This window comes from Melanerpes formicivorus, unplaced genomic scaffold, assembly GCF_026170545.1.
Source record: "Melanerpes formicivorus ecotype bairdi unplaced genomic scaffold, bMelFor1.0.p_v2 SCAF_30, whole genome shotgun sequence".
NCBI lineage: Eukaryota > Metazoa > Chordata > Aves > Piciformes > Picidae > Melanerpes > Melanerpes formicivorus.
The window spans coordinates 5605435-5619839 of NW_027142382.1; the positions used below are offsets into that span (position 1 = coordinate 5605435).

Below are 14405 nucleotides of genomic sequence, written 5' to 3' on the forward strand. Positions count from 1 at the left end.
CATCACCTATCCAAGTCAGGGCCCTGCAGCATCCTCTTTGGCAGCTAAGGAAAAGTTATCTTTTTTAAAGAAGTGTTTTACATTTACCTACCAATCCAATGGGAGCACTGTGAGGAGACAATGGCTTTTCATATCATTCTACTTTTGCTTCTTAAAGCGGGACTTATGAACCTAATTTCAGTTATGCCATTGAAAAGCAACACTATTCAGGCATCAATCTGCCAACCAAATACTGCTTGCAGAGTTATACTGTTTTTTTCACTAAGACTGATGAACTAGAATTTACACAAATGAACAGAACATACTAATCTTTCAAAGACCACGAAAAGAAAAAAGCTGCTTAACAAGTGGAAGGAGAGAAAAGGGGGGGAAAAAAAGACAAAGAAAAGAGGGTAAGAAATATAATTTTGAGTTTCTGTGAAGATATCACACAATAAAAGCAAGACAAAAATCATCTCACAATAGAACCCGACATTAAAAAAGATTAAAGGGGGAAAACCCCCACACAATCCAATCAAGTTGGTAAGGCCTAATTAGCAGAGACTCACCCAGAGATCAAAATGCATTCTTTTCATATTGTAGTACAAAGAAGCTGCATATATTACTTGTATTAAGAAGCCTGTAAAATGAATTTAAGCATGAGAGGCTTGATTTTGCCTTCGGGTATGTGTGAAAACAGCAGGTGATTTTACAAGATGCACTGTGACGCCTGATTGTGTAGTGCAAGAATTATAACCTTTAGGTTTCATTGCCTCTCTGAGTTCAGAAAATTAATTACATTTGGCCACAGTCACAAAGGTGTCAGCATGTGGACTCAAATTTGCACGGGGGCCTTTGTGTATTTTGGAATCTGGTTGGTAATCTATGCTTGGGTTTCAGGGAGCACACAAGAACTCTGTCCATTTGCAGGGAGATCATGTGCAAACCACGGGGCTGAAAGTGAGAGACCTGTAAGGAATGCATTACAGATACATGAAATGCACAAGGCTGGAGATTATGACACTGATTTGGCCACACATCAATGCATGTCTACTGCATAGTGTTCATGTTCAAATTATTAACTGCAAGTAATTCTTCAACTATGTTAAACCTTTCCCACATTCATATAAACACAGAATAAAAAAGGAAATAAAAGATTTAAAATTAATGAAATTAGGAGCTTTAAAGAAGGTTCTACTGACTGTGGAATATCTCCTGTCTTTACCTCCTGCTTGGCACACATGTCACTCGCTCCTCTCTTCTTCTCTTCAGGAATTCCCCTACAGGCAGCCACATCTGAAACCAACCTACAGGTTCTTGGCATGCCTTGGGAGCACCTCAGTAAGCAGATGGGATCTCTTTCCTTAGGAATAGCCCCAAGCAACCTGACCCAACTATGAATGCTAACTAAGAATATGAACACTGAAGCAAGCCCAGGCCCTCAGCCTTCCTCACAGCCCCTGCAGGATCTGGTAGCAAGTATCAAGCAGCAAGGTATCAAGTAGCAAGCACTCCATATTTCCAGGCTTGCATGTCTTGAATGCCTCCACAGTATCACAGTATATTAGAGGTCGGAAGGGACTCAAGAGATCATTAAGTCCAACCCCCCTGCTGCCGCAGCAATACTGATATCTCCCCACAAACTGGCTCCCATTAGAGATTCTAAAAGAAAACGTGGTCTGACTTACCAAAAGAGCAGACATAAATCAGGCCCACATGTGAGCTTCAGTGACTTCTGCAGCATTTTGGAATGCCCCCATGCTAGGACAGCAAGGCTGTCCTGAGAGGTGGTCATCCTGACTAACCATGTCAATTGTCTTCTATCATTAAGGTTTCTCATCACAGCATGATCTCCTATTGCTATTGAGAAGGCTATGAAGGCTAAATAGTGTGAACAAGCAGAAAAATTGGGTTTGAGGATGATGCCAGAAGCACATGAAACAAAAGAGTGTGGATGTACCCATCAGTTCTACCACAGCAGAAGCAGTTATGAACAGTTACCATAGCAAATCACTTTAAGAACACACCTTTTGGTTTGTTTTTTTTTTAATAACAATTGAGTGGAAAAAAATGTTGGATAACATGACAGAACACCTTTTCTGTACAGCTGTTTTACATTCTGCCAATGTTTTCTTTCACCTTTGGTTAATCACCAACTACTATCCGACGAATACTTTGCCAGTCACTGCACAATTGTTTTTCATAAGCATATAATGCTCATTTCCTCAAGACTAACATAGGAAGTTTCCCTTCTGTGGGAGTGCAACATTGCTCTATATCAGGAAAGGAGAAAGGCTGCTCTTTTAGAGAAGGCATAGTATGAGCACTGAGAACATGTGGGCTTTTTAACAGCTTTGCCATAGCTGTCCTGCTTCGGATTGTTTAGATCTGCCTCCACAAGAACATTTTACTCCCAGAGCATTTTGAAATTACTAATACAATGCCTTTTGCACCTCTGCATGCTAGCTTCCCTACCAGCAAACCAGACTTAACCTCTCATGTTTCATTCAGTCAGGATAAACATTGTCACTGGTTTTGGAAGTCCTTCCTGAGAAACTTTCATCCTGATTGAAGATACTTCTAGGACTTCTGAGACTTTCAGAAACCTTGGGCAGTGCATATGAGAGCTCATCTGCATGGATGAGTCATAGTTGTAGTGTCCACTAAAAAATGAAGCTTTTTGAGAACTTCTAACTAAGAGCTCAGACCTGAAGCAAGGCAACAGCTAGGAGGATGACCTTAGAAGGTACACATGTACATGTGCAAGCAAATAGTAATGGGTAGGAGTTCTTCATTACCAGCATACTTATTTTTCTCCAAGAAACTCAGATGATGTCATACATAACTAGGTATATTCCAGTGAAGCACGGATGGAAAACAATGAGAAAGGAGATCACTAGATCTTGCTGGTCTACAGCAACATCTTGAGAGCATCTTACCTTGACATGATGTATCAGGTGCTCCACTTCATTCACTTTATACGTCTCTATTCCTAACTCTTTAGATAACCGCAGGATACGATTTTGTGTTGGCCCCACATAAGCTCCTCCAAGGTCCACATATTTAACTTGTTTATTCTAGTGTGTCACACACAACAGGGAAAAAAAACCACAAACACAAACAATAAACATTAAAAATAGATAAGCCTTTTAAAAATAGTATACAAATTAAAAGAGCAAACCAGGCAAATTCATCAAATTAAATACTCCCAGAGAATTTTGGAGAAGATTCTTCTCTCCATGGAAAACTTCAGCTCTTTTATAGAGTTCTGGTGTGGTGGCTACTGAGAATCTCAGATCAGGAGTTCATAACCAGCTTAGATGGTCTGTTGTTACATTACAGCCTTAACAAACATGAGGGGAAAGAATCTGACACACAGAGAGAGAGATTAACATCAGAGACACACACACAGTTTTTGCTCCATCAGGCATCTCACCAACAACTAGTTCAAAACAGACTGTACTAGGAAGCTGCACAGGTAAGATTTTGTAATGAGCTGAGTGGGAAAAGTGGTCTCCCAGGTCAAAGTACAGTAGAAGGTAAATGAGTGAAGGGAGACATGCTGCAACATTCCAGCTCCCAGCCACCCTTGCCATTCCTCTAGCCTAGGTCACTTCTCACACAGCTTGTTACAGTTTAGCTCATGGCTCTTCAAGGCATTGTTTGCTTCATGAGTGGGTTTTTTTAGAGATTTCTACAGTGCCTCTTCCTGGGAAAATATTCTGAAATTTAGTTAATCATGTTCTTCTTCCCAGAGGAAAGAACTGACAGCACCAGAGCCTGGAGATCACAAGGAAATATTCTGTCCTCATCATCACACCAATCTTTCTCCACTCTTGCTGGTATAACAGTGAATTTCCCACCTGAGAGTGCTCTAGAAATTTCCCCCCAGGTAGGTCCTCTAGCACAAAAGATAAATAAATACATTTATGTGCACTATTCATATACTATATGTATACTATACCTATATACATATATACTACATGCACGTGCATAATTATACATACGTGTGGTATACATTAGAGGGATGTGTATGTAGTATAAATGGGTTTAGAGATAATTACCCTTACAGTGAACGTTCTTCCACCAACCCTGTCATTGGCTTCTAGCAGCACCACATTCAAGCCTGCCTCAGTCAGGAGTTTGGCTGCTGAGAGGCCTACAAGACAAGAAAAACAATTAAAGAACATTTCTGTATATGCACCCCACAGCTTCTGTGACTTAACATGAAACACTTACATTAGCTGTCCACCAAATCCTGAAGTTTTCATTAAAACACTTGCCAGGGTGGTGATTTGGAATTAAAAAAACCCACCAAACAACAATAACCATGAAATGGAACTGAAGCTAAATTTTATACATGCTGAGCACTTTTTGCACTGCATGCTCGGCTGGTGCATAAGCCAACACTGTGGTGATAGGCATCCAGTCAGGCAGAGAACTTGGGGAGGGGACAGCTTTCTGTTTTCTAATATCAGCACACACGAAAAAAAAGGAATTGAAGTTTTCCTGAAGCTTGTTGCACACAACAGCTTTACAGCTTCAAGTACTTTGAAGTACATTAAGCAAAACTCCCACACAGTCAAGTTTCTTCCTCTGAAGAAGACATGGTCTGACTCAGAAGAGACATAACGTGCACTTGTGAGTGGCAGCAAGGGGAAAAAAAGACAAAAAAGATAAGTCAACCTCAAAAAATTGTTTAATTCCTCATCCATTTTCTTCACACACTTTTATTTCCATCTTGTGATTCTTGAAGCTGAGACACCAAGGGAAGAAACAATGGGAATGCAAGAGAGAACATCTCATTTTAGTTCTGATGCCATCATTTTCCATAGTAGCAGATGAAAATTTTAACACCAAGTCCTAGAGCTAGTGTGCCAAGCTTCTATAGGAAGGAACAGAAACTGAGATTTGTATAAACTGAAGTTATTAATTTGGCCTTGGGTGAGTGAATTTCTAGTGGACAACAGGAGTTAATACTCTAGAAAGCTTCATCATCCTCTTGAATAAAGTTCAGCACAGGCCAGGCTAGAGTGTTTACTTAAGTGTTAGTGAGAAAACCAGTAATGACACTGATAAAGGTCTTTCCATACTTCCTTATTGAAGAAATTGTATTGTAAAAACATCTGGCTGGGTTATGGGCTGTGACTTTCCTAGTGGAAATGGTTACAAGCTGTGCCAGGGGACATTTAGGTTAGGTATTAAATATTTCTTCACTGATAGGGTTATCAAACACAGGAATGGTCTGCCCAGGGCAATGCTGGAGTCACCATTCCCGGGGGGTGGTCAAGTGTGGTGTGGACTTGGAGCTTAGGGACATGGTTTAGTGTCAGCCCTTTAGTGCTGGGTCAAGGGTTGGACTGGATAATCTTTGAGGTCTCTTCCAACCAGATATATTCTGTGATTCTGTGACTCCATTCACAAATATTTGAAGATACCGAGGAAGAAAAAAAAATATAGAAAACTTTCATGGCATGCAAACATAGACCACCTCTTCAAACAATCTGCAGAAAGAGACCAGCTCCTGAAGGAAAAAGAGGCAACAAATCTCCTAAATAAATATATCTGACCAGTTAATGAAAAAAAAAACCAAAAAAACAACCTGGAATAAAACCCCAACCAAATAAAAAAAAACAAATACATAACACCCAAACCACTGCTCTTCAAACAAATGTTTCATCAGTTAGGAGTGGATCAATAGGTTTTATTAATAATTTACAGAATGAATACATAATCTGAAGGTTGCTGTCACTGCAGGTTGCCATTGGTTCACCATGCTAACAGCTATTGCTTAATCAATTAATAACATTCACTTACCAGCACTGATTAAGGAATATAAGATTTGACTTCCTTTATTAAAATCTAATGAATAAACACTTCAATATAGCTGAGAAAAAAGGCAGTTTACTCCCAAGAGATGAAAAGACAGAGAAGCTTGTGAAGGGATAGCTCTCTAGACTCAACTGAAATGCAGCCAATCTGCAGTGGTCGGCTCAGATAACAATCCCTCGTTTCCTTATCCACTTCTCATCCACCCTATTTGACCTACATAATATTTCTTCCCTGATGTTCATTTTGAGGCAAGTTCTATCCTTTTAGGATTTTTTTCTCCCCACATTCACAAGTGTACCTGGTAGCAATGGATGACAACTTACTTTCTTGATGCAAGTACAAAAAACTCCACAAACCAGTGCTGAGAGGAGGATCAGGCTCATTAGCATCTGTGGTGGGTTAAAATCACCCCCCAAAATAAAATTGCCAGAACAGCTCAGATGGAAAGCAAACGAAGCTATATTTACAAATGCACTAAAAACTAGAAATATGGAATGCAATATGTACAAAATATACTATATTTACTTGTATTTACAAGTTATAAACAACACAAGAACCCCCCTGGACAAAACCAGGGAGCTACTAATAGCTTCCCCCTCCCTGCTCCCTTCCGCCACCCTATACAAGGTAAAAGAGAGAGACAGAAGAGCAGAAAGTAGCTTGCTAGTACTTAGCCACAACAAGAATGCAGCCAAGGTCAGCAACAGCCAAGTAAAAGCTACTAGATAGTATCTGCTAGAGTGAGGAAGCCACAAAGAGAGTTAGTTTACACAACTAACCTTATGTTAGTTATCAGACCAATGGGTTTCTTTAGAACTTATCATTATATTTCTTTCATATCCAGTGGTAATTTATTTACATTCCACCACTTTTCTACTCAATCTGTGGAATATTTTCCTAGGTATCAGCCTAAAACTGCCACAGCATCTCACTGCCCCACGCCCTTCCTGCAGGAGATAGATCTCTGCAGGTGGTGGAATGTGTCCTCAGAACTTGGATTTATAGCAGCAGTTGCAGTCTTCAGGGTTCCTAAACTAAGCACCACCTGAGCACTTCAAGGACTGGCAGTCCACCTTCTTCTCTCACCTACATGACATCTCTATTCTGGTCCAAAGTTTGCTAGAGAAATTATACAGGTAAGTGCTGACAAAGACAGGAAACACAACCAGTATCTCCCTCATCACAAACATGTAACTAGGGAAAACAAGTGGAATAAATGAAGCCAGAGGCTCAGTGAAGGATCCGGATAGGTCTCACAACACATGCAGCACAGGACAGGGCAAGACTGCTGTCATAGATAACACATCACCAGTGTGATGCTGACAAGCAGGAGCATCACTGGTTTTGGTATCTCACACAGTATTGTCACAATATTGGCGCATCTCTCTGTACCTGTGCCCTGGAGCTCAAGCCAAGACTACAAAGGGGCTCTTGAACTGTTACTATAATATCAGTTAGAGAACTGGATGCTTCAGAGGGAGAGCTCCAAACCAAAGTGATACAAGGACAGATAGGGAATCAGGAACAGCAACAAAAACATATTAAAATAAATATTAGCATATGAATATTGAGGCATGAGGTTGAGGTTTGCTTTTCATAAACTAAAAACTGCTTCAGAAAGTTCATCCAAACCATGTCTGGGAAAGAATCAGAGTGGCCTTGCTGTGCTGAACACTCCAGATGTGGCAAACAGAGCATGCGTGAAGCCAGAGAAGCAAAGCCTGGAAAAAAAATCAATCACACATGAGGCAAGGTCTCCTCTTGAGTAGTTTAACCCTTCACAAGTTTCACATTTCAGCACTGTCTCTGCCTTACCTCTCATTGTCTTGCATATCACTATTAACAAAAGGCAGATCTTTAATATTGCCCCCATTCCTCAGGAGTGAGGCAAATAGCTACATTCAAATGTAAAGCTCACTCCCAAGTGTGACTGATGCTGTTATTACTCTTATTTTGTGCACAATGTTTTGTCAGCCACTGGCATCTCTCCCTTCTCCCAGGAACATTTCAATAGAATCAGCAATAGAATCAGATCTGATTTGCAATATAAGGGCTCAGCCACTTTTGCCACTACTTCAAAGACAGTAACTGGGTCCTGTTTCCATTGCAGGTCAGATTTCTTCAAGGGCTAAGAGAGTGCCAGATATATACCCATGGCAGAAAACATGTGGTTAAGCAGCCTCACTTACAGTTCTGCTCAAAGAATTGATAGGCAGATAATTAATGCACATAACAAAGAAACAAAGACATTAGGTCTTATTTGAAGCCCTAGACTGAAAATACCATTGTGCTTAGAGAATGTTTAACCAGGCAAGCCTTCATCCGTCACCATAGCAACCTGGTACCCAACTGCAGCCACTCAGAGATTCTGGTAAGAGATTGCCTTCCCCAGAAATTTATAATGCAAGTTCAAGCCATGAAAATCTTTTCTCCATCGTGCAGCACTGTGCTCTCACACAGACCACACTCTAATGTAACAATCACAATAATTACTTCATCTTCAAATCCAACTTTCTTCTTTCCTACTTGATATCTCTATACCTCCTAAATATCTTGAATTACACCACTTGATTATGAACAGCTTCACTCACTTTCTAACATTAACAACTGTCTTATGTTAAGACAAGAACTAATTATTAGTTTTTTCTTTAAAGAGAAAATATTGTATTTCTGTGCTAGGGCAGAATCCAAACTCACATTTGGACTGATCATAGAACCCCAGAATGATCAGGGCTGGAAGGGACCTCAGGGATCATTCTAGTTTGCAGTAAATGTTCATGATAAATGTGTCAAGAGTCACATTTTTCATCTGACTACAACGAATGCTCAAAATTAAACCCATCTGACTGAAAAATACTGTAAGGCACACTTTTGCAAAACTGACTGAAATTCTGTAACACCAGCCTCATTCTGCCTGGAATCAGTAAATTTACTGAAATACTCTTCCAACTTCAGGATTTCCACAAAAGTTTCACTGGAGAGGACATGAATGGTAGTGGCATCTCTAACAGGTCTCTAAATGATACTTGTGACTTCTTCCATTTAGTTACTTTTTCCATAGGATACTTTGTCATTCTCTGCATGGCTACATAACCCAGACGCAACAGCAAGATCATCAGCAAGATCTTTCTCCCTCGAGATATGTTCAATTCCCTTGCAATGTATAAAGGACAGGGTAGGTAAATTCACAGGCTCACAGATTCACAGATTGCATTGGGTTGGAAGGGAACCTCAAAGGTTATCTTGCCCAACCCTCCTGCAGCGAGCAGAGGCACCTCCAACTAGATCAGGGTAACCACTAAGTCTGATCTTGAATGTCTTCAGGGACAGGGCTTCAACCACATCCCTGAGCAACATGTTCCAGTATTTTACCACTCTGATTGTAAAGAACTTCCTCATTATGTCCAACCTAAATTTACCCTGCTCCAGTTTAAAACCATTGCCCCTTATCCTATCACTACAAGCCCTTCTAAACAGTCCTTCCCCTGTATTCCTGCAGGTGCTCTTCAGATACTGAAATGTAGCTATAAGGTCTTCCTGGAGCCTTCTCTTCTCCAGGCCAAAAAGCCCCAATTCTTTCAGTCAGAGAGGTGACCCAGTCCTCTGATCATCTTTGCAGCCCTCCTCTGGACCTGCTCCAGCAGGTCCATGTGTTGGGAGCCCCAGGGCTGGACACAGTATGCCATGTATGTTCTCACCAGAGCTAAGTAGAGTTGTAGAATCACCTGTCTCAAGAGGTATATATTATAAAATTGTGAATAAAGTTTAGTTATGAAGGCATTCTTGGAGGACCTGATGTACTTGCTCTGTATCATTTTCCACTTTAATACGTTCCTCCATATTTACTATCTCTCTTCTTAGAACATAAGATGTACTTATAAAAATTGACTACAAATTCTAAACTCTAATTCCTGTAGGAAGCAAAAAAAAATAATCCCAAAGACACTGGCGTTCATTTAACAGTTTCTAAGATGGTTGTAAAAAAACTTGTTTACTTTAAATACTTAATTTCTTTCTCCAACAGAAATTGTAAGATGAGCAAGACGAAAGGCTGCCATCATACCTGCATGGTACTTACTCGCAAGTCTTACTGCAGAACTTCAATATTTCACACTTTTATTTCCTCAGACTCATGAAATTTGATGATATTTCTCTCTCCTCCTCTTTATTTATTTATTTTAACACCAAAGATATGTTTACAAAGTACTGCACAGAGGAGCTGTAACATCTATAATAGAACCTGAGCGCTTGAGCTCTGCATACGAACATTGGCTGTATATGTAGATTCAGTATTCAGTATTCCTAAGATTGGAAGAGACCTCAAAGATCATCGAGTCCAACCTGTCACCACAGACCACATGACTAGTGTAGGGAAGACACTACTGCCCACTACAGGCTTGAACTCATGACCTTCCCATTAAGGGTCTGATGCACTACCAAGCTGAGCCACCCTGCCCCCCCAATAGATTAGAAACATCCAACACAAAGCAGGAAAGGAGCTGATTTCCATTTTTGCTGTGTCTTCATGACTTGGATGTATGTGTGAACAAGGTCTGTGCTGACAAGCTTCTCCTTTGACATCACGTGTTTGAGCAGGGGCTAACACGTGGTTTTTCCAATATATTTACAAGCGCACCAGCTGCACTGAAAGTCATCTCCAGGCAACCAGATGAAACCTCAGGCATGCCGGCATGAGAAGTAGCTGCTGTAACATACCTTGTAAATAAAGCCAAGACTGTTGAGTTTCTTAAGGACTATTTCCTTGCTCTCAACTTGTTCAGCCACATCTAAATCACTGTCTGCAGAGATGTCAGGTAGCAGACCCTCTTTTACCCAGGGCAGAGCAGCCCACAGCACCAGGGTCAGAGCCTCAGTACTTTGATGGGGCTCAGGGAGGTAAACAAGCACAGCACAAAGTTCAACACAAGGACATGTCACAAGATGCATCTTGGAAATAGCACAATACTTAGCTTGCAGAACAAGTAGAGTCTTTGGCCCTAGGGTTAAGGAAGAAGTTACAAGATGTTTCACAAGATTGGGAAAGAAAGAAAAGGAAACATACCATAATTTATTAGATATATAGATGAATAAGAGTTGAGTTCAAGGTCATTAAAGGAAACATACCATAATTTATTAGATATATAGATGAATAAGAGTTGAGTTCAAGGTCATTAAGGTAAATGAACTCAAGGTTTTTTTAACATAAGTGTTCAACATCGTTAGTCAGACCACCTTTGTCCATGGCCATTTACCATCTTGAAGCAGTCATTCTAGAAATCTCCAAGATTTGCATTCTTCATCTTGATCTTGAGCCCAAGTTTCATTTTGACCAGAGAGCTCAGGAATTTAATTTCTTTTCATAATGAAAGCAATGAGCCTCACAAAAATGCAAGCTTCAGAAGCTGAAATGTTATGAAAAAAGCAGCAAATCTGTCAAAACCTACAAAAAGTAACAGAAGTTGGTATTGCTGTGGAATCACATGAGAAACACAACTGCCATCACTGTAAGATGTCTTCATACCTCAACCCTTATCTTCCATCTCTGGTGCTCAGAAATACATACAAAAACATACAGCAAATAACTTTGGCCAAAACTGCTACACTGTACCCAGCAAGATAAAATCCATCTGTCTTAAAACTGCAGAATAACTTCTGAGGATAACCTCTTTGTTAGTGGTCATCACAGTTGCAGGGTTTGACTCAGGGCAACAGGAAGAAATACAAAGGAATATACTCCAAGTAATTGATGTAAATTGTAGGGATAGCTGGAAAACGCTCCTGCAACCATCAATACCCTCTGGGTGAGTTCCTAGCATCTCAAATTTAAATCAGTTAAAGGAAGAATCCTGTTTGGTGTTACTTAGATGTAATTACTTTAAAACTAAAATAAACCCCCTCCTTCTTTATATTCAGATACCTGTGACTTCCTTTTAAGAGATGTCCCCAAAATACCCTGTCAGGGCAGTGCCGTTAGTGTAATACAGTTAGCACACTGCTGTGGTACTGAGGAGACAGAAGTCAAAACCACAGCTGAGCAGCCATTTTGCACCAGTGGGTTTTCTCCTTCAAGTCTTCCATGGCTTCTTTATTGTATTACTGTGTTAGAAACGGCAATTTAATAGTGCTGGTCTTGTTTGTGTTGACCGCTCTAATGAACACAATCCGATTACTGCTCTGCCACTGAGAGATTGAACCTGGCACTGGGCATCTTTACTTCTGTCACTCATGATTAGCCAGCTGAAGTGTTTTAACTGAAATAATGGCTTGAGACAATAATGCCTGTAATAATGCCTGTAAGGCATTATAGATATGGATTGTATGCAAAGTAAAAAACACCAAAACAACAACCACAAAAAAATTAAAGCGAACATGAAACTGGTCCAAGGTCTGGGTGAGTTAAGGTGATACAGGCAATTGTTTTGTAGCTTTCCTCATATTATGGAAAGATCAAGGGATTTTGCTCATGTGAAGAATAGTATCCCTTTATAAATTCAAGGGGCGTGCTCAGAATTGTAATGGGAGCACTAAAGAGAGACAGCTGAGAGCACACTGCCTTGAAACTCAGTTCACAGCAGACTGGCACACTTCTATCGGAAATGGTAAGAGTAAACAAGTCAGTTTTCCTGCTTCATTGCTTTCTCAGTCCTCTGCAAGGAGGACAGCATCCAGACTGCTCCAAGAGTTGGCTAGATGCAATACTTATGAGAAGCAAAGAGCTTTTCAGAGGAAGGAAGGAAGGAAGGAAGGAAGGACAGAAGGAAGGGAGGAAGGGAGGAAGGGAGGAAGGGAGGAAGAGAGGAAGAGAGGAAGAAAGAAAGAGAGGAAGAAAGAAAGAGAGGAAGAAAGAAAGAAAGGAAGAAAGGAAGGAAGGAAGGAAGAAAGGAAGGAAGGAAGAAAGGAAGGAAGGAAGAAAGGAAAGAAAGGAAGAAAGGAAGAAAGGAAGAAAGGAAGAAAGGAAGAAAGGAAGAAAGGAAGAAAAGAAAGAAAGAAAGAAAGAAAGAAAGAAAAGAAAGAAAGAAAGAAAGAAAGAAAGAAAGAAAGAAAGAAAGAAAGAAAGAAAGAAAGAAAGAAAGAAAGAAAGAAAGAAAGAAAGAAAGAAAGAAAGAAAGAAAGAAAGAAAGAAAGAAAGAAGGAAAGAAAGAAAGAAAGAAGGAAAGAAGGAAAGAAAGAAAGAAAGAAAGAAAGAAAGAAAGAAAGAAAGAAAGAAAGAAAGAAAGAAAGAAAGAAAGAAAGAAAGAAAGAAAGAAAGAAAGAAAGAAAGAAAGAAAGAAAGAAGGAAAGAAAGAAAGAAAGAAAGAAAGAAAGAAAGAAAGAAAGAAAGAAAGAAAGAAAGGAAGAAAGAAAAAGAAAGAAAGAAGCGAGCTGCAAGGGTGACAGGCAATCTGACAATATCTTTCAGCAGTTAAGCCTCTTGCCTCCACTCATAGACTTTCCAGCGAAGATAACTTCTTGAGTTCTCTAATGGGTACTTTAGATACCTGACTCAATCTCATGGAAGATACAATAGCTATGGTTCACAAGTTAACACATGGTAGAGCTGGGCCTCTGTAAATTGTCACTCTTGGTTATTCTCAATGCCTTAACTTCATGTGTTGAACAATACAGTAAAAGATATCAAAGCAACTTTTTTTTTCATTCAAGTATTTTGACCATGTGGGAGATACTCTCTCTTCCCAAGCTGCATCACTGCGCAGCAATGAATTTCATTAAAATGAGTATCACTCACCTATGACATTAGAGAACTTAAACAATAATAAAATAATAAATTTAATTTCTGAAACCCCAAGGAGAGAAAAAAGACATTATCAATCTGCCTCTCTGCTTAAAATGTACATTTACTTAAAATATTTGTACAAAGGACAGAACATTTCTGCCTAGGATATGGCACTCTATGAGCAAATATAATTTATTTCTGTTAGCATTTCATTGTCTAGCTGAAGCAATGAGTACTTCTGTCTGAACACTGGTTCTGTAACCCTGCCACTGAGACCGTTACCCTTGAGCTAATGTGACTTCATGTGAGCATAAAGTCAAGTCCCAACTTCCTGTGATTTCTTCTCCCTGGTGACGCTCCCAGACGATTCATCCACAGTGCAGCGAGCTTGTGTGTATATTAAGCAAACTTCTTAAGAACATTAAAACCATTCAGTCTACAGGTATCACACTTGGTTAAGTGATAAAGAGCCTGTACAGTTATGAGTGAGAAGAGCAAAGTGGTGGTGCCTTAAGACCAAGCCCTGCCAAGCACAGAATGAAGAAAGCTTATTGTGTTTGGGGAGAAACTCAATGTCTTCAATGCAGTGGTGCTCACACTGAAGCGCTGAGGCCACAGCTCTTCTGTCCTTGCTCAGGGCTTCCCTTTAGTTTCCATTGTATTTTTACAATTGAAGTTTCCAGTGAAACTTAAGATCAATGAAAGCAGGCACTCAAAAACTCAAAGTAAAAATAAAAATAAATCACACACAAAACCAACCAAACAAAACCCAACAAACATTCTGTACATCCTTTGTTATGGCCCAAGGATATACTGAAGAGTTAAGGTTGATTACATTATTATTATCTGTATTGCAGTACTATATAATATGTTCAATCCT

The 14405-nt window shown here is 39.9% G+C and overlaps 1 protein-coding gene across 2 annotated transcripts in view; it reads right to left on the bottom strand.

The window, feature by feature from the left end:
• The window catches only part of LOC137449537 (amine oxidase [flavin-containing] B-like), a 70627-nt gene that overhangs the window by 43355 nt on the left and 12867 nt on the right, over positions 1–14405 (bottom strand). For both annotated transcript variants that reach the window (XM_068155122.1, XM_068155123.1), the window contains exons 2-3: positions 4044–4138; positions 2919–3056 (exon numbers count right to left, since the gene is read on the bottom strand). In XM_068155122.1, the coding sequence (XP_068011223.1) occupies positions 2919–3056; positions 4044–4138 (233 nt within the window). The remainder of the gene's footprint in view (positions 1–2918; positions 3057–4043; positions 4139–14405) is intronic.